This window comes from Trachinotus anak, unplaced genomic scaffold, assembly GCF_046630095.1.
Source record: "Trachinotus anak isolate AG129_WGS33_773 ecotype Australia unplaced genomic scaffold, CSIRO_AGI_Tana_v1 ptg000032l, whole genome shotgun sequence".
Lineage (NCBI taxonomy): Eukaryota > Metazoa > Chordata > Actinopteri > Carangiformes > Carangidae > Trachinotus > Trachinotus anak.
Genome location: NW_027273883.1, coordinates 20,642,071 through 20,663,399, shown reverse-complemented (window position 1 = coordinate 20,663,399; position 21,329 = coordinate 20,642,071). Strand labels below are relative to the sequence as shown.

At 40.2% G+C, this 21,329-nt stretch overlaps 1 protein-coding gene across 2 annotated transcripts; it reads left to right on the top strand.

Annotated features, from left to right (window-relative positions):
• Positions 1 to 2,266: 2,266 nt before the first annotated feature.
• Positions 2,267 to 13,388, top strand: sult2st3 (sulfotransferase family 2, cytosolic sulfotransferase 3). Of its 2 annotated transcripts, none has more exons than XM_071469957.1 (6): positions 2,267 to 2,513; positions 10,779 to 10,987; positions 11,107 to 11,233; positions 11,447 to 11,541; positions 11,916 to 12,096; positions 12,441 to 13,388. In XM_071469957.1, exons 1-6 carry the CDS (start codon positions 2,378 to 2,380, stop codon positions 12,554 to 12,556), a joined length of 864 nt encoding a protein of 287 aa, XP_071326058.1. In that variant the 5' UTR covers positions 2,267 to 2,377; the 3' UTR covers positions 12,557 to 13,388. The 2 variants fall into 2 exon arrangements, with proteins under 2 accessions (XP_071326058.1, XP_071326057.1); XM_071469956.1 differs by lacking the exon at positions 2,267 to 2,513 and adding an exon at positions 7,313 to 7,733.
• The last annotated feature ends 7,941 nt before the right edge of the window (positions 13,389 to 21,329 follow it).

The following is a 21,329-nucleotide window of genomic DNA, read 5'->3' as shown; positions in this document are numbered from 1 at the left end:
TTTTGTTTGACATCAGACTTAATCCAGGGACAGATTGTTTGAGATAGAATAGTGTTTTTCAGCAATGATGGACTTTGTATTTATGTATTTTGACATTAGAGTGGAACACTGTCTGATCTGACCACTGGTCACTGAAGCTAAAGTAAATACTTGACTTGAGAGCGTTTTACATCACTTGAGGGGAAGACGCTTCTGTGTCTGAATGCCTTTTGTGCAACCTTTAATGCACTGATTTTGTCATCTCAACATGCTGTGATCTAAAGCCAATGTAACCACCTGTTAGCCAAAGAAGTATTTACATCCCTCTCTTGTTCCTTAAATCCACTATAATACTATATGTCACATATAATATATGTGGCTCACTGCAGCAGCTTAATTTGTTGCTGCCTATTACAGATGAATGGCCAAGAGTGCTATCTGTTCCCACACTTATACTGTTACACCTCACAGCAAGAGACACCTGAAAAACCTGAATATATCATAATGCCCTGATCTGTTGGGAGCAGAGGAGTGAAAACACATCAAAGGAATGTTGAAGAAAAGGGAGATAAAAAAGATAATGGACGTAATAGAATTTGGTCTCGAAAACACCTTTTGTGTTGTGTAAATCCAGTGAAAAGACTGTGAGTGGAGGCAGGAAATGAAGGATTACATTTTTAAAAAAGTGAATGAAAGAGTGGAGAGAGTGTCTTGACTTGAACTTCACCTTACCCCATCTTAGTCACTGCATACGTGCAAAAGTCATGCCACGATAAGTCATTTCATTTTGATGATGAGAGATATCAAGAATGAAATTAAATGTGTAATTTCTGCAAAAATACTTGCCACTTGCATGAAGGGAACAAATGGACAAGAAACACGGTCATGCCCTGGCATTTTTAGTTTGCTTCTCATTCCACAAAAAGTCAGCAAGAAAGAGTAATTGCAATTATTAGGTTAGGAGAAATCCAATTTTCAGCAGAATGGATGGCTGCAGAAATGCTTCTTTCTGAAAGAATGTAATTGAAATCCAAGTCATGTGTAGTGAATAAAACTAGTCCAGGAGTTTTGCACCAAACACAGGACCACATTTATACAGGTAATGCATCATGTCAGCGGTGTTATTTACTGAAGAAAGTCATGCTTCAATCACAGAGCTAGGTCCAGTGTGATTTAGTTTGTTTTAATGAGGTTATATTGATGCCTACTATCACATCAGTCAAAAGATGAAGACATGCTCCAGTCAAACACAGTTTTTTACTTTATAGGGACAGAAAGACCATCAAGGAACCAGACAGAAAGTGATGGTCTTGGTAATTTGCTTTTTTCACACAGAAACCTGAAAAAACAAAAGGACAGATCCTAAAAAATATATAGTGTAGTTCAAGTAAATTTGAGTGTCTCCTCTGCTGATTCACACAACACAGTTTCTGTTATTACACCTCACGATAGCTCTGCCAACCCCTTTCAGCTAGTTGAACTCACACTGCCTGGATTTTTTCTGCTTCTCTCTGTCTCCCTCTTTCAGCTGGGGCCTCTGGAGTCCAACAAAGCTCTCATTGAAATGCCACAATGGGCTTTACTGTTACCTAATACACATACATACTACTTTCTCTGTCCATACACTATTGTTTGTGTGTGGTTGCTAGAGAAAATCATGCTTGCTTGTTGGAGAGAGGAGGCTCCAGTAACTAATTATAAGTTTAACGTTGTGGATAGATTCCAGAGAAAACAGCTGAATAATTGAGGAGTGTGACTCTAGTATCAGAGTGGTAACTACCCTAGTCCACACATCTTAGTTCACTCTTTATTCCTATTACTATAAGATTAATAGTGTGAATTAACATGATCTGGGCCTGATGGACATTAGGACCACCATCATATCCAGTCCAGTGTTTCTTAGCATCTCTTCAGTACTACAGTACTGACAAGCACAAAAAGGGGATTCTTGATGGTCCCAAAGATTTTCAAAGAGCTTTATCAACGTCCTCTCCCATGCAGTGTCCCACCCTGTTATCTGCTTGCAGTGCATGGCATTGCAATGATCTTGTTACTTATTACTATATAAAATGAAACCAAACCTTCTTACCAAAGAGGTCCATTCTCATAGAAAAAAAGTAGGCTTCTGTAAGCAGAGGTGGATTTGGACTCTTCTTACACATCCTCCAGAGATTCCAGCCCCTGAATTAGAAAACTGCTGATGATTGCAGTAAAGAGATGTCATTCAAAAAATTGTACAGGGAAGTGTTCAAAGGTTGTTCAGCCCTTCCAGCTAGAGAGGCAAATCAAGACGAGCTCAGGGAAAAGGGACTGTATGTAACAGGAGAAGGAGTGAAGTAGGAACGTGTTGTTCCACTCCCACTGCAGAGCTTTAGACCCTGAGCCGGGAACAGTCACCATGTCTTCCCCTGAATACATTCGCTACCATGGCCTTCTCCTGCCCCCTGAGGCTCACAGCATGGAGAGCTTGGAGTATGCCCAAAATTTCTCTGTGAAGGACACCGATGTGTTTGCTGTGACATACCCTAAATCAGGTACAGTGTATTCATTTTCATATATGCTGTCTCTTTTTAGCTGAACCAGTAAGTGGGCAGTGGATATATATATATATATATATATATATATATATATATATATATATATATATATATACTGTGTGTGTTTTTGCATCTTTTTTAGACATAAAGGCCGTGTGCTTTATACTATTATTCACATAATGTACACACACAATATCAAAGCCTGTGTTGGCCACATGCATGGTCTACATGCATGGTCTACAAATGAACAGCAAAAACACGGAGGCTTGGGGAAATGTTGCCCACTGGTATGTTAGTGTGATGTTAGTCTTTTTTCTTTGTTCGTCTTAAGTTTATGGATGTACATCAGAATATTTACAGATTCTATTTACAGGTCCCAGCTGCCTTGTGGTTTCTACCTGGGCTAGTCTGGTAGCCCATATCACCATAGCATTTTAAATGGATTGAAGTATATGGATGGACTATATACAGTCAACAGGGACATGCAATTTTTTTTCAGTTCATTCAAATTTTTCTTTTGAATTGCTCTTTCCATTTTTACCTCAGCTAAAGAGGTTATGTTGTCACCCATGTCTGCTGGTTTGTTTGAATGTTTGTCAGCAGGATTAAACAATTTTGTACCAAACTTGGTGGAGGGATGGGAAATGGGCTAGGGAAAAAGGGTGCCTCCAGATCCAGATCCAGATCCAGATCCAGATGCATTTTTCAAGAGTTTTGTCAGTTTCTCAGAAGCCAAAAATCACATATTAATGGTGTTGAGATCTGTAACTTTGGCCTTGGTGGATTTGATTCGAGTTTGTTAATAGAATAATAAAAAACACCCCCTGCTTCGCAAAGCCTCTCAGTGGAATATGCAAGTTAGAAGCTCTAAAATGACAAAGTTGGACAAAGCTGTTCTCACTATGTAACATACAAAACGTAAACATGTAGTAGAAGGGAGTGGCTGTATATGAGTGAGGTACATATCTTGATTATCTTGAAAGTTATCATTCCCTACCTGTCCTGATCCAATTAACCTGTGAACCAGATGTGTCTGTCAGCGCAGGGGAAGCCAGAACTCCCCTGGCTGCATTAGGACGGCGCTGAAAATGAATAAGGGGTGTCTGAAATCCTACTGCAAGATTCTTCCAAGCATGAACATGGGAAATATACTGTAATATTTACAATAACAGATAAGAAGGATGTATAAATGTTTTAACCCCCCCCTGTTGTTTTTACTTGTTTGGGTTGGGGGGTGGTCCAAGCCTTATTGAGGGGGTCAGACCCCCCCAGTCTCCCCTGTAATTCATACCCTGCCCTGAACGTATGAGAGACTTCTTGCTACTACTGTCATGAAAAACTATGTCGCTTTGGACAAACACGTCTTCCAAATGAGTAAATGCAAAAAAAAAAAAAAAAAAAAAAAAAGCCAAAGACACTTTGTTGCCTTAATTTTCAAACCCACGCAAATCCACTTGATTGGCTGTCTGGCTGAGTGTGAGCTCAGGTTATGTAAGCGTTTTGTGTTGCATTGTGTGTGTACTCCAAGTTGGCGACATTCCCACAGTATTTCATGTAGCCTAGCTAGCTTAGTTTGTTATCTAAATCTTAGCAAACAAAATGGACATCTGAAAATAGATCAAGAAAAAGAAAAAAAAAAAAAAGTTATTCAAAAAACATGGTCCAAAAATCAGAGTGCAGTGTCAACTAGCATGAAATCACGAGAACCAGAGGTTGTGCTCTGTGAGATGGCCGGTGCGACTCTCAAAAGGTTTCAAGGAAGCTCTTAAAACCATAGAAGAAAGGTGTCTACCCTCTCGACTGACAGACATCCACAAACTGTAAAAGGAACGAGCGTCTGTAATCCAGAGAAACACCATGAATTTGATCCCTGGCATGCAGCAAAAGGAGTGTAAAAAAACTGGCTTTGGTTAAGTCCAGGATCTGAAGTCCAGAAAGGACTCGTGAGGAGAAAGACCTGGATCATCTGCTGATGTGCATCACCACAACAACACTAGAGGTATTTAAATAAATGTCTTACACAATATTTCACCTTAATTGAATGTGTTTTTATGGCAGGATGTGACTGACATGTTTTTTTTCCTGTCAAATTCAGATTTGTTTCAGATGCACCTCTCCATGTACTTGAAGTGCCTCCCGAAGAAAACACATTTTGGATATGACGTGATGATCCATGCCTGCTCCCGGAGCAGAGTCTACAAGACATTCAGAGCAAGACCTGTGGCTGTTGAGAAGGATTATGGTTACATGAAGGAAATGGTGGCTGATGTTCTCTCCCCTGTTTCAGGTTCAAACTGAGGCATGGACACAAGAGTGAACCAAACACATATCATGGCTCCACAAGAGAGACCATCCAGATCACAGATCATTTTTCAAACACAGCAGTTTTCACATTTCAGGTAGTTCATCATTACAAACACATTATGTAGCCTACATACGATCTTCTTTATTTTTGAATTCTAGTCAAGAGGTTAGTGTTTTCATGGACACATCTATGTATTTTTCATATCGGGATACAGTTTGTAAAAACATTTTCATTTAAGTCATTAACATTTTTGTATGATAGCCTATTTTGTTGAGCTGTACAACTCCTGCTACTGATGAAATGGATTCAAATGTGAACTGCACAGTTTAAATATCATTAAAATCTCTCCATGCGTCATCTACTACACACTACTGTGTGATCGATATCTACGTCTTCATACCCTGTTCAGATTCCACCTGGTTCAGAGTAGACACTTCTTATTCTGTTAACTGCACATGAAGGGATGACGCTGCAGATTCTTCTCTGCAGCCTGCCTTACGATACGAGGCACATCTGTAAGACCTAAAACAAAAATATTTGACACCAAAAACACTGTTGAATTATGATTGATAAAAGTTGTTTGTCTTAACCTGTAAAACTACTTCAGCCTTCACACAAAGGACACAGTCCTGTTTTTGTGATCATTTGTAGAGTGAACTGCGTGCACAGGTAAACTCTTACAGCTGAAACTGCGCAACCCTCAGTCCTCCACTGTCTTGAGTTACAAACATGCCACCTGAAGTAGAAAGTAAAAATCAGGATTATAACTTTTATGGTTTTTCGTCTGAGGACTTCAGTTACTGATTGAGGCAAATGCAAAATGCTGCTTGTATAGAAATACTATTTAGTTCTCTGGTAGATATGTGGTGTAATCAAATATATGTGCAAAATAATGCAAGGACGCTATTTGGTTTAATTTCATACTTTTTAATCTTGTTCAGAAAATATTAGAATATGCGACAATATAAATAACCAGGAATCAAACTGAATTTAATACATGATACCTTTAGCTATTATGTAATATCCTATGTAAAGCATGATATCAAATATAATAAAATAACATAATATATGAAAATAAATACAGAGAATTAATGGTGAATATGGGCTGATGTTTTCACTTGCCTTTTGGTGACCTGGTTCTGATTTGGTCTCTGATTGTCTTCAGTGTGATCTTCATTCTGAGTGTTGTCTCCTATTTTCCTCCTTGCTTACGTTGCACTCAGGTTCAAATTGAAAAGGCTCAACAGACGACATGTGTCTCGCTGTGGAGTGAAGAGACAGGTGCTACCATTTGATGTCATTACCCAGACTGCATTGCAACATAAGCAACAACATCCTATGAGTGAAAGGATTCTTTTCAAATTTTACAAAAACTAACAACTATAGAGTGTTTTTAATATCACATTTAAATAGCTGATGCCAACGTTAATATAATAAGCCGACAAGTCTTCATAGTCGGGGTTCCTTTTAAATGTCTGTTGTGTTAACCACAAACAAACTTCATCTCTGCCCACAGAAGTGTGCCATACAACTTTAGAGAGCATCTCAAGCTACATAACATTTGTTTAATTCCAGATAAGCTTCGAGTAGTAGTTGTTCTTTTTATGCTATGGTTGGTCAAATGACTTGTGCCAGAGGACCTGAGGAGCCACACTGGTTCATATAGTGTAAGCATGTGAGACATACTGTATATGCCGGTGCAGGGCCATGAAGTGCTTTTTAAATTCAATACAGAAGCTGAAAGGCAACCAGTGCAGGGACTTTAAAACAGCTGTAATGTGTTCTCTCCTTCTGGTCCTGGTCAGCACTCAGGCAGCACAGTTCTGATTCAGCTGAAGATGGTTTATTGTATTTTTGGTTTGGTATGGTTTATTATAGTTGTTATTTTTGGGTAGACCAGATAGGAGAGCATTACAATAGTCAAGTCTGCTGGATATAAAAGCATGCACAGGTTTCTCAGTGTCACTCAGAGAGAGAAATGGTCATTAGGTTCTGTAATGAATACTTAAGTATTTTCAAAAGCAAGTACTTTAACTCAAGTAAAAACTGGACTGAACCACTTCCACTTGTATCAGAGTAATATTTGAGTATGTAATATAGAGTATATATTTATATCTATAATTTGTAAGGGAGCAGAGTAGCTTAGGTCTAAGTTTTATTTGGTTTATGAACTGTATACAGGTACAGCACACAGAGCTATGAAATGCTCACTTGCAAGTAGCATGAGGTGGTGAACTATAACTGCAGGCTAATAAAACAACAACAACATTAATAGTAATAATAATAATAATAATTTAGCAGCACTCTTATGCACGAGGATAGACGCTGAAGGAGCTGCCTTTCATGAATGTGGGCCCCTGGCCCCTCTAACATCCTGTGCACGGCCCTGCAGTCTGTCACCATCTACACTGCTTGAGGCAAGCTTATCTTTATCACGCACTCCTGCAGTGACATTTGAAACGCCATTCACGGTTGTAAAGCTGCAGTTTGCACGTCAGGCTGAAAGACTCAGGGTGGACATCCGGGTGCTTGCTGCAGACAGTCGGCAGTGTGAAGTGGACTCACATCGGGTTGTGCAGACACACCAGCAGAAACACCAGCCTTACATGTGCACTGGCTTCACTCTGCGGGTTTAGTGGTTTTTCACATGACGCGGACACAGCGTCTCCCTCCTGAACCCAACCCTCCCCACGGAAGGAGGAGAGTGTAACCGGAGGGCAGCGCTGTCTGCAGGGAGAGCAGACCTCAACCTCACCTTAATCCTCGCAGCATGATGTCTTCTGGAGAGTTTTATATGCTTCACCGAGGCCTTGTGCTTCCGAAAGAGACCCACAGCTCAGAGAGCCTGAAGTTTGCGCAGGAGTTCACGTTTAAAGACGATGATGTGGTGGCTGTCACGTACCCGAAGGCAGGTCGGTGCTTCTATGACAGACATGAGATGTTGTCAGTTTGTTGAAGAGTAATGATAAAACTAGCCACCATGAGCAGGCTCAGTAAGTCATGATAACACTGAGTCATTTTGAGAAGAAATCGTTCTGGGCTCACGGACACTTGTCTGTTTTCTGTTCATGAGACAAACGCAGCTTGAGGAAGAGCAGAGTGAAATCCTTCTCTAGCACCAACCAGGGAGCTTGAATCATACTGAGAAGCAGACACACTGCCTCTGTCTGCAGCATTGTGAAGTCAAGGATCATCACGCCTCGCCTCTCCTTCGTTTTCCGGGCCGATCAGTCCTCCACTCCTGGCATAGCTTTCTCGTTCAACCTTTGGAGCTGTTGTGCTGCTTCTCCAGAACAGTTTGTTTATGTCACGGGGTAAATTGTTAACTTCATTAATGAACAATTAACCATAGCAATAGTTCTGCTCATGGCAGCGTGACAGCACCAGAACCCCGTGTAAATCTTTAAGCTTTAATCTGAGCACAGTCAGGACTTAAGGCATGAGGGGACTCTCCTTCCCTCTCACTGTGGCCCCAAGGAGAGCTCGAGTTTACAAGGAAGCTGTCTGTAGAAGATACTGATGTGTTTGTCGTCACCTACCCCCAGTACGGTGAAGTGTGTCAGTGATTGTCTTGCTCACCTTGAAGTAGCAGGTTTTACCAGTTTCAGTACTGTGAACCTTTTTAAAGGTGTAAACTCATCATGAGCCCAGGTCAAAGTGTTGCTCGGCAGATGCAAGAGCAGCATCATGCTGCCCGAGTAAGAGCACTGAGCTCTGTGCGAAGCCGTGCACCATGTTTTGGTTCTGGGAGATTAGTCTTTTACTTTGTGTGGCTTATGTTCACGACAAGATATGATTATTTAAGTTTTTGAAAGCCGGGAGGTTTGTCTTTGAGCTGTGTCTCTCAGGGCCAGTTTCTCACTGCACTTTAAATACTGTATGTTTTATGTTTTTTTGTTTGAAAAATGAGTAACAAAAAAGAGCTCATAGTTCAAGCGTCTCAGGAGAATAACCAAGTGAGTAGCAGCTTCAAAGTTGCTTTTAACCTTTAACTGAAACTGTTCTCGGTATGTCCAGTGTATTAATACACAGATGAGAAAACATTTGCATGATGAGTGGGCCAGGTGCATGTCTCTTGAGCAAAAACACATCATACATTTAGTTTACCTGTCCTGAGCCGTTTGAGTGGGAACTGGTGCACCAGTATAATTCTGTTCAAGAGACTAGAGGGACGGAGAAAGACAAATACGAAGAATAAAGAGAATGGTAAAGGACTTTTTCATGGACAACAGTTTGATATGTAACAGTAGGAAAACCACAGGTATAGATGATAAAATGAATGATGGTTGAGTTTCCTGTACCCTCTGTAGTTTCAGAGTCCTGGTATTTGTGCATGTCGGCTCTTCACTGTCACACTGCTGCCGTCTAAATGTCTGATGTGACAAGCAGAGCATGACAGCTGTGTGTGCGTGTGTGTGTGCGCCTAACATGCAATAGCAATGTTCCTTTTAATTTATGGTTTACTAGGTTTGTGTCACTTACTATATAATTAGAGTAGCTAAAAATTCACTCAGTGCGGCCACAGGCCACATCCTCAGTTATGTAAAGTATTTTCTAGTTACCCGTCGATACGCATGTCCCTCTAGACCTGAACCAAACCCTTCTCTCAGAAGGGGAGTCTACAAGAAACAAAACTGTAATGGGAGGGCTACACTATCTGAAGGGAGAGAGCAGACTCACCTTAATCCTCGAGGCATAATGTCTTCTGAAGAGTTTTATATGCTTCACCGTGGCCTTGTGCTTCCTAAAGAGATCCACAGCTCAGAGAGCCTGAAGTTTGCGCAGGAATTTAGGTTTAAAGACGATGATGTGGTGACTGTCGGTGCTTCTGTGACAGACATGAGATGTTGGTGGTTTGTTGAAGAGTAATGATAAAACTCAGTTGAGAGACATGTTTTATTTATATCCGAGTCAAGCACCACCCACCATAAGGAGAATTTAGTCCCTGAATAAAAGCATTAGTTTTAAAAGATAAGAGACTGTCCGTTAAATATGGGATATTTTCTTATCAAAGTCTACTAAAAGGCAGTGAATGATAACACGCACCATGATCATAAGTTTCCTCACAGTACAGAGGTGGTGAGTACAGAGTCCATGTATGGTTCAGGGAGCAGCACAGTGTGAGCAGTAATAAATTAATACCATGTAATTCTTAATCAAATGGAAATAAGGCATTGAGAACTTAATGATACATATTACAAACATAATAATACTGATACAGTGTTTTAACTGCCTCAGCACAACAGGAATGATTACTCTGCATCTGTCTAGACCCTTAATTCAATCATTTCCACCATGTGTGAGCAGAGTGAGGGAGAATCAGAGCAGTTGCTACATGTAGTGTCTGCCAGTGAATGTTACTGGCAACCAACTCTGATATTATTTCCAAATGGCTTAAGGGTCTCTCTCTCGCGGTCTCTCTCTCTCTCTCTCTCTCTCTCTCTCTGTCTTACAAAAACTGAGCAGATGCAGAATGACAGACGTTTCCAGTGGGGAATCATTTCAGCACATGTTGTGTGTGACTCATGAATGTGATGTCTATTTGCAATGTGATCTTTTGTTTATTCATCCATTTACTTACAATTCCTTATTTCTATTTAGGGTCATAGGAACTGAGGCTACAATAGATAAATCATACTTAATGTTTTAAAGTTGTCTCCACTATCAAAGTAATGCAGTGATAGTACATTCATATGTAAACTGAAAATGGGAACTCCGAAAGTCTAATGTAGCATATTTGTAATGATTTGTCAAAATGTAAACAAAAAACGTGGCTCAAATGGGGGGTGTTGGGGGTGAGGAAGGGCAGTTTTGTTGCAAGGGGCCCCACAATGTCAGATTTAAAATGCAGACAGTATAATGTTGCTTTATCACTCTGTTGGTGTCTTTACCTTATGGAGGAGTCAGTGCTTCCAGCAGCCATGTAGTATTATTTGCTCTTCGATACTTTTCTGCAGGTACAATCTGGATGCAGGAGATCCTCCCGCTGGTGCTGAATGGTGGGGATCTGACACCAATCCAAACTATTCCTAACTGGGACAGGGTGCCCTGGCTGGAGGAGAAGAGATTGGCAGTTATTGTGGATCAGCTGGCATCTCCACGGGCGTTTGTCACACATTTTCCCTACCACCTCATGCCTACCTCCTTCTACACTTCCAAAGCCAAGGTAAATAGGTGGAGTCTTCGTGTGTATTCCCGTGTGTACCTCTCTTAATCTGATCTCATATTTAATATCTTACACTTATTACACCCGTTATGTTATTTGCATTTTGTCACTCGTCACAGGTGATCTATGTCATGAGGAATCCAAAGGACATCATGGTGTCCTCGTACTACTTCCACCAGATGGCCGCATTCCTGGAGGATCCAGGAACTTTTGATGAGTTCATGGAGAAATTCCTGGAGGGCAGAGGTCAGAGGTCACATCATTAAAAGTTTACACACATAAATGTATGAATTTCAGGGAAATGGAGTTCAGCATGTTGGTGTATTACCATGTGAGCAGATTTTGGATGTTGGAAATCACAGACCTACTGATAGCGTGTGAAAGTCATCCCTGTCGTTAACCGATGCAGAGTAGTGGTCGATTGTATTTATGCTGGGGTCTAATGTCTGTTGTCTGCAGTGCTGTTTGGAAAATGGACAGACCATGTGAAGAGTTGGAGACACACAGAGCTGGGAGACAGAATAATGTACATCACATATGAAGACATGGTTCAGGTAAAACACTCCTAACAAACGCTGAGTTTTTGTAAATGGCGATATTTTACGTTTTAACGTCAGAGTTGACTCTGAACATTAAATGTCTTGTTGACCTTTTTTTTTGTCTATTAGAACAGAAGTTAACACTGTGTCTGGTGGGGGGTGGGGGCAGGCAGGACAGTATAGTGTCTTTCTGGGAGGTTTAAGGGGGTTTATATTTGTCGTTGCAAATTGTGCTAAAATCAGGGGCCACTGGGGGCCACTTTTCCCCTTGAGGGCCCCAAGCATTTGCCTGGTTAACCCCTCCTGAGTGTGTGCTAATATTGTTGTTCAGTCTGTGTCTCAGTATGGAGGTGCTTGTTGTTTTACTTTGAACTTTGCTGTTCTTCTAGGACCTGCCTGCAGCTCTCAGGCATATTTCAAATTTCCTGGGCAGAAACCTGAGTGAGGAAGCCATTCAGAAGATAGCAGAGCACTGCTCCTTCAAGAGCATGAAGGCCAACAACATGTCCAACTTCAGCCTGGTCCCGAAGGTGTACATGGACCCTAACAAATCTCCATTCTTCAGGAAAGGTGAGGCTCTATGCGTCCATCATGTATTTCACTGATAACCTGCTAGAGGGATGGCACCCTTTTGATTAAATGTTTGCAATTAATTTAGCTTTAATTGCAGAAGTTTATTTTCACTTTTACTTGTGCCCATGTATGTAGTGCTGTTGGTGATTTGTTTTGCTGACAGAACACATGTCATGTCCCTGATCATTTTCTGGGTCGAACTTGAACATTTACAATTGAGAACAGCATCTACAAATGTTCCTGAGCAGGTTACTCTAAATTGCATTTTACTGTCTGACTGGATGTAACCTGGTTGAGATATGTTGTGGTTTTGTGACTTGGCGTGTGTGTTTTTGTGTCAGGCATTGCTGGAGACTGGAAAAACCATTTCAGCTCGGAGCAGCTTGCCCGATTCACATCTGTCATTTGCAAAGAGATGGAGGGTGAGAGCTTCTCTCTGCCCTGGAGTCTGGATTGACCATCAGCCTGAGGAAGGACAAAGAGATTTCAGAGATCGCAGAGTTACTTTTGGTTTTAATACTAGGCATATAATTAAAAAGCATTTTATTGACAGTTTTAATCTAGTAGTCTTTCACCATCTCCACTAGGATAGTAGTTATAGGCACAACACACACAATACCATTGCCATTAAGACATGAAATGTCAAAATAATTATTTTTATACAACAGAGAACTTTTTTTCAGGTTACTGATTGGATCAAATATTTTGTCTGTGCAGGATGTGAATGCTGTATCCATAAAAGTCCAGCCTGTAAAACAAATGTAAGGCACAATTAAATGCCAACAAAGAAATGTTGATCATCATTTCCATCAACATTGGTCATTTAGATCCGTCACAACTGTAACTGAGCTCATGAACAACATGTTTAGTTATTTTTCTGCCATTTAACATGATTAAAACAATGACGGAAAAATTGTTCACTTCTTGCTAGTTTGCATTTCATGATGATGTAATGTTACATTTTTGCACAGGAAGATTATCAAGTAAATGCTTGACTACTGTGTTCTACCTATCACTGTGTTAAGTCATAAAATGCAAGTAATTTACCTGTCTATGTATATGTGGGGACAGACTACTTCCTCTCAATTCAAGTGACAATAAAAGGAATCAAAACTTAAAAAGACATGTCATGTAAAAGAGTCTGCCGAGGTCATTTGGATTACAGCATTTTGCAACTGCTGTGACTCAGTTTTCCCAACAGTTTCAATGTGCCACATTCTTTTGGATTTATTGGACCATTTATTGGATTTATTCACTTTTTTTCATTACTATTAAATCATTGATATGCATTCTTTCGATATGTCAATTTGTACCACTCGTTGCATCCTCGCTCCAGCCTTAATTGAAATTTATACAAAAGGAAAAGTCACATCCACTTGCTAATCTTTTCCTTTAAGTTTTCTCTTTAAGAGATATGACTGTTGAAGTTGAAGTTAGTTTTGGTTGTCCAGCAGAACAAGGAATTAACATTCCTCTGGAGACACAAACTTGCAGCCAAACCAGCTTTTGTGAACTGTGATGATGAATACAGTTAAGTTATGTTGAAAGTCAGCGATCAGGGTACAGGGTAAGGAGCAGGTAAGGCATGCTGGATGAGGACCATAAAAACTGTTCATGCTGACGTCTAAAGAAAAATTGTTTATGCTGGTAAATTTTTTCCAGCAGAAATCTGAAAGACTTACTGTATGTCTTAAAACGTGGGCAAAAAAACCCCAAAGTGATCTCCACAGACAGATACCACGAGGAAAAAGTAAGAAAAATGTCTTTTTTGGAAGTCGGGTAGTTAATGGTAAACCTCCTAATTATGGACATAAGAGTCATTACCAGTAAACATATCCCTGTTAGTTAGATAATGTATTAAAAAATAAAGAAGCCTGAATTTAATTTTTTTTTTAATCTCATTAAAGTTTAACGTTCCATGGCCTCCTATATTCAGTCATTAGTGCTGATTAGTACAAGAAAACACCCAGCATCTCTTGGAGACTGTTGCAGAATGTTTGCTTGAATCTCATTCTTCTCACCACCCCACATGTACAATCACAGGTATCCGATTTTAGCTGACGAGCTCAGACAAGTCCACACTAGCTGTCTAACTGCTTTGAAACAGCAAAGAATTCATATGTACTCGGGTACATTTTGGATATTGGTATGTAAAGAACTCTGAAGTTTATGGAATGTGTCTAAAAGCCCTTAATCATGTCTCATATTTCATGGTCGTATAATAGAAATAACTAAAGTTTAGTTCTATTGCAGCTTTCAAGTGTAGATTTTTTTTGAACAGCCTTTTTATTCCAATTAGTGTAAAATGGAAAAAAAAAAAGAGGTAAATTAACAGTATGCACACTGGTTTATGTTACACAGCTTTCTGCCATCCATGGAAAGAGAAGTCCATTTAGCACACTTGGCTTTGAATGGATAATGGGCCTATGTCTCTTTGACCTTATTATCTGTTTATAACCACAAACTAATGTGCGGAAACCAGTATTTTGTACTGTCATATTTTCCAATTTTTGTTACTATAATTTATGACTTGTAATGATTCAACTAGTAAGCTTATTCTTAAGCTGTCTGTTAACGCCTTGAAGCAGTTGCTCTACAGTGTTGTACTGTGCTTAAATAAACGTAGAAACATACCTGGACACTGAAGGCAAACATGCTCAAACATGTCTCTGTCTGCAGCCAGCCTGCAGGCAGCAACACAGGGAGAGGCAGGAAGAGAGACTCTCTGCCATCTCTAATGAAGACGCACAAATACACACTCCTTGAAGGAGTAATTTGAGTAACTCACAAATGTACTATATAAACATACAGAAAACATAATTTCACCAACACTGCAGTCAAACAAATGTTGCTCATTTATTTGAATGTAACCATAAATTTATTTGATTCAACCACTAGGTGGCAGCCAAACCCCATCACTGTTTCTGCAGACTCAGGTCTCTGTATCCTATTGTACGTCACAAAAACAAATCAAATCAGTCAGTTACCCAGAGAGATCAGGAGAAAGACAGGCTGGCAGATACAGACTGACAGCTTCATGGACACAACCATAAAATTCACAATTATAGTAAAACATTAGTAAAAGAATTTATAGAGAATCTGTGTTTATTCAAAGAAATTTGAATGGTGGCTGTATTTTTAACGTAGCCATTGCTGGTTTTACAGGCACATTTAAATCTAATCTACCAAAAGAGTCTTGTGACAGATCTAAAGAAAATGTTTTTGTGCGAACATTAAGCTGTGAATCAGCCTTAGAGGTGATGCACCAGGGGATTATTTCATGACAAGATGCTGACAAATTTGTCAGTGATTGTGTTTCCCAATAATAATCCTTTTGTTCCTTGTAGTCTAAATTAAATGATTAATACAGTGGTATGAAAAAGTTTAGGCACCCCTGACAATTTCCATTATTTTCATTTATAAATCATTGGGTGCTTGGATCCGCAATTTCATTTTGATCAGTCAAATAACTGATGGACACAGCATTATTTCAGTAGTGAAATGAGGTTTATTGGATTAACAGAAAATGTTCAATATGCATCAAAACAAAATTAGACAGGTGTATAAATTTGGGCACTCCAACAGAAAAGTCACATCAATATTTAGTCGAGCTTCCTTTTGCAAAAATAACAGCCTCTAGACGCTTCCTATAGCCTCTAATGAGTGTCTGGATTCTGGATGAAGGTATTTTGGACCATTCCTCCTTACGAAACATCTCCAGTTCACTTAGGTTTGATGGTTGCCGAGCATGGACAGCGCGCTTCAAATCATCCCACAGATTTTCATTGATATTCAGGTCTGGGGACTGGGATGGCCATTCCAGAACATTGTACTTGTTCCTCTGCATGAATGCCTGAGTCGATTTTGAGCAGCGTTTTGGGTCGTTGTCTTGTTGAAATATCCAGCCCCGGCGTAACTTCAACTTTGTGACTGACTCTTGAACATTATTCTCAAGAATCTGCTGATATTGAGTGGAATCCATGCGACCCTCAACTTTAACAAGATTCCCAGTACCGGCACTGGCCACACAGCCCCACAGCATGATGCACCTCCACCAAATTTTACTGTGGGTAGCAAGTGTTTTTCTTGGAATGCTGTGTTCTTTCGCCGCCATGCATAACGCCCCTTGTTATGACCAAATAACTCAATCTTTGTTTCATCAGTCCACAGGACCTTTTTCCAAAATGAAGCTGGCTTGTCCAAATGTGCCTTTGCATACGTCAAGCGACTCTGTATGTGGCGTGTGTGCAGAAAAGGCTTCTTCCGCATCATTCTCCCATACAGCTTCTCCCTGTGCAAAGTGCACTGAATTGTTGAACGATGCACAGTGACACCGTCTGCAGCAAGATGATGTTGTAGGTCTTTGGAGGTGGTCTGTGGGTTGTCTTTGACCATTCTCACCATCCTTCGCCTTTGCCTCTCCTATATTTTTCTTGGCCTGCCACTTCTGGCCTTAACAAGAACCGTGCCTGTGGTCTTCCATTTCCTCACTATGTTCCTCACAGTGGAAACTGACAGCTGAAATCTCTCAGATAGCTTTTTGTAGCCTTCCCCTAAACCATAATGTTGAACAATCTTTGTTTTCAGGTCATTTGAGAGTTGTTTTGAGGCACCCATGTTGCCACTCTTCAGAGGAGAGTCAAAGAGAAGAACAACTTGCAATTGGCCATGATCTCACCAAACCTCATCTAAAAAACTAAAAACTAAAAAAACTAAGTAGTTACAGGTGTTCAAATCAACACAATGACAAGGGTGCCCAAATTTTTGCACAGCAATTTTTCACATCTGATTTATTATATTGCTACACTAAAAATCTTCGTCTGGAAAATACCCCAGTACTCAGCTTTTATTAGGAAATGAATGGCATGCCAATGTGATCATTTTCTGTGAAGACAGAGTAAATTATTATGCAGCCTCAAAGGGGTGCCTAAACTTTTTCATACCACTGTAACTACTTATTTTTTCACTTTAACCTATCACCTGCGTTTCTTACTCTGATTATAAAATGTGTTAAAGATTTTGTATTCAGGTTTGTTTCAAAACCTTTCTAAAATCTTTTGTCTTCAGCTTTTTCTTTTTAGCGAGAGAAAATACCTGCATAGTAAAATTTCCGCAAATGATTTTACTTATTTTCCATTTGAAATTTATGAATTTTTATTGTGATAAAAATATGCCAATTCCTACATTTGTTACAAATTCCATGTTTTTGCATCACAGAAAAAGATGTTGTTTGACCACCCAGACCACTTTACTGTCTGTTTTACACACACACCTCTATCACCACAATGCAACAACCTCTCTTGACTGGCCTATAACCTGAGAGTAAACCTAAAAAAATTATGATTCATATTCAGATGGTAGGTTGAAGTAGTTGGTAGTGCAATTTTTTCTGTTGGCATAATACATCAGACTAAGTCAAGCTGAGTCCAGGATGTTTTACACAATCAGGAGATTAACCACAGACACCGCTGTGACAGTCATGCTCATCATCAAATGCATGGAACGCACCACTGAATTTGAACTGATCTGCTCTTTCAGCAGCGGTCAACGATTATGATGGATTTCACATGACGACACAATGAGAAATGAATTTACACCAGATAAAAAGTTAAATTGTGAATTTATATGTATTCAATATACCCGTCATGTCCTGTTCTCACACTCACATTATTGACTCCTGATATTTATACAGCCGAGACAAGATGTTGTTCTTCTTAGTTTCTGTGACGCTTAATGCAAAGACAGAGCATCACAGAAAAAGTTAGAAAAAGATAGAATAGATTAAAAGATACATTTCAATGATCATTAATTTGACTAAAACAACTTAACTACTGAAAAATGTTCATGCACAATCATTGATCACTGTTTTTATCCTTAATTTTAGCTCTAAATTGTACACAATACTGTAAATCATAGTTTAAATACATTTGTTCAAATTTACAGTGGTTAGTGATGTAGAAAGCTGCTCTGAGTGTGTGTGTTAACAGATTTGGGTGTGTTTGCATGTTTGTGTGTGTGTGTGTGTGTGTGTGTATGTGTGTGTGTGTCCCTCCCATCTCTCCATCCCCTGAGTTCTGACACTACTTCAATTACATGGTGGCCTTTTGTGCCCAAGGGAGGATTTGGGTGTGTGTGCATGTGTGTGTGTGTGTGTGTGTGTGTGTGCGTGTGTGTGCGTGCGTGTGTGTGCGTGCGTGTGTGTGTGTGCATCTGTGTGGGCAGACGATGTGGTGCCTGCTCCAGGACACCCACCTCGTTGCTGCCTTGTGCCCACTGGTCCTGCCCTGGGCTGCCCACAGGATGCTAGCCTGCTTTGATGCTCTCTTCTCATCAACATACTGCAGACACACACACACACATACAAACACACACTTACACAAGATGATAGCCAATAACCCCTCAGAAGATCCTGTAATCTTTTTAAAGTTTGTAACATTCAGTCAGCCAAGTCTTCTTAAGTCTGACTTCCTGCGCCCAGAGCGATGCTCACATTTATCCGATGAAGCCTCAGTGAAGGACAAGCAAATGTTTTTGATCAGTTGCAATGTTTGTAAACGGGTGCGTAGGTCCAAGGGTTACGACATCGGACATCTTCTGCCACACGAATCTTGACCCCAAAGTGGGATTTGAAGAGTCCCTGTAGTCTTTTTTCAAGGAGTAAAAGACAGGTCACAGGCGACGAAGCTGTGACAGTGCTGGGAGAAAGTTGCTTTGAAAGTAGATCCCAGTTAAAATCTGAAAATACAGGGGACCAGACATGCAAGTGTGCACAAAGAAGGTTCCCAGTTCCAATAACTGCAGTCGGGGTTTTTTTTGTGGGCCCAGGCTTTGGTGTATGCAACAATAATCTCTTTCTGCATGTCTTCCCCTGGTTTAAAGAACTACTTAGACATTTTGGGAAATATGCATATTTGTTTTCTTGCAGATGTGAAGAGTGATGTCTGTACAAATAAATCGATAGATTTTCTCTTCATCACAAAGAAGATATCTGATCAACATCTAACTCTGACGACCTGTCCTGCCAATATTACAGACTACTCACTATTTACTGTCTTTTTTACACACACCTCTATCACCACAATGCAACAACCTCTCTGGCCTAAAGAAGCCTAAAGAAATTATTAATCAGATTCTTTGAGTTTACATTTTTCTGTTGGCATAACACATCAGACTAGCTGAGTCTTGGATGTTTTACACAATCAGCAGAATGCAGCAAATATATGGATTTACAGCCAGAAAATGGTTAGCTTAGCTTAGCACAAAGACTTGAAACATAGAGCGAGAGCTAGCCTGACTCTTCCAAGTAACAAAATCCGTCTTCCGGCACATATAAAACTCACTATACTTAACATATTATATCTCCTTTAATTTTAACTGGCTGCTGGCTTCAATTACACATTGATACCATACAGACAGGAATATCTAAATGGTATCAATGTGTGGTATCAATCTTCTCATCTGACTCTTAGCAGTAGAGTGAACAAGCACATTTCTTTAGTTGTAAAGAAATGTGAATGTTTCTGTCCCTGATGATTGCTATTTTATCCATTATGTTTCTGTATCATTTGCATAGTTAAATTGTCCGTGCTTGATGTCCTTGTTAGATACATACAGCCCGCTGCCAGCCCTCCCCAGGGTCATATAGCCAACTGTAGACATCTGCAGATAGACCAGCGATAACATACAACATCTAAACATCCTCTCCTCCCTTTCTGTAAGACAAAGTCATCAGGAAGCCTGATGCACCAGCACCTTGTATAACCTTATGTAATACGCAGTACTTGGCATTACAGTGCATTAGACTGGATCTGTGTCTCTCTACATTAATACTGTAATCAGCTTCAGGCATGGACGCCCTCTGCTTTTCTTTATTATTATAGCACTTCCCTATTGATGCTTGAGAATATTCACCTATGTGCTAAAACTTAATTATTGCTGTTACTTTTTTACTCACTTTATTGTTGCATTGTCCTTAATTCCATTTTTTAATTAAAAATATAATATATTTGCATGACACCAGTCCATAAGATTTTTCTATGTTCCTTAGATTGAATGCACCTGGGTCTTTCCTCAAATACAACAGGTTATTCTATATTTAACTAAAGTCAACCAGCTCAAAACTGTTAAGCCAACTTTGATTATGGACTTTCCCCGTTCTGCTTTGTGATATAGACAACATACACATTCCGTCTGGCTTCATACTATCTCTCCCATCGATCCGTCTGCTGTCCACATACCCGTAATCCTCTCATCCGTTTTCTATGAATGCACCAACAGGACTAATACAACCTGTCAACCATATGTTTCCCCAGGACCAAGGATGTGCTGTATGCAGTGATAAATTCAGCCACATAAACAGGTAGGCTACATTTGTGGCCACTTTCTTAAACACACACACAGACACACACACACTCTTCAGTCACGCCCCACCCAGGGTGTCTGCACAGTTCCGGGCCGTGGGGCAATTAGCAGTAATGGCAGGAAGCTACTTAGTGTTATCTGCTGCCGTGGCGGCTTCCACTGGCACTAACGGACCCTGGACCGGTCACGTAGAGACACAGACAGACAGACACAGTGCCTGGGTGGGAGGAAGAGGAGGAGGCAGACGGGTCAGAGACCCCCAGGCACATGGCCTGAGAGGACATTTATTTTATTCACCTGCTAAATAAGAAAAAAGACTTGAGCAAACCAGGAATATTGTGTTCAGTCTCATAGTGTCTGCTTGGAGTATGTTTAAATAAACTTACTTTCTTGTTTATTCTATTTTCTTTTCTTTCTTTCTTTCATTGATTCATTAAAAATATCTCAATCTGTCAGGTCCATAGATATCCATTCCAAAACCTTAACTTACACATTTAATAAACTACTGGTCAGAAATTCATAAACCAACACAAATAATTCCTGAAATGTCTTTTTGTGTATTTTTGGTAACAATAATGTTTAACATCCCTTCTCTGTACCACTGCTTCGTCTGTGGTATGGCTCCTGGCTGCAGTGGCGATGTCTCTCTATTGTTTCGGCCGCGCGTCTCTCTTCCTGTATGCATGACACTACACATGCATGGGAGTGGGTGGCTGAGTGGGTGTGTTTTTGGGGGGCGATGGGAATGACGGTATTAGTAGCACTGGAGAGTGCAAGAGGATGTGGTCAGGGAGGCCCAAAAAAGACTGAACAAAATAAACAGCAGAAGTCCCTGAATGGGGCTCAGACACAACAACATACACGTAGGT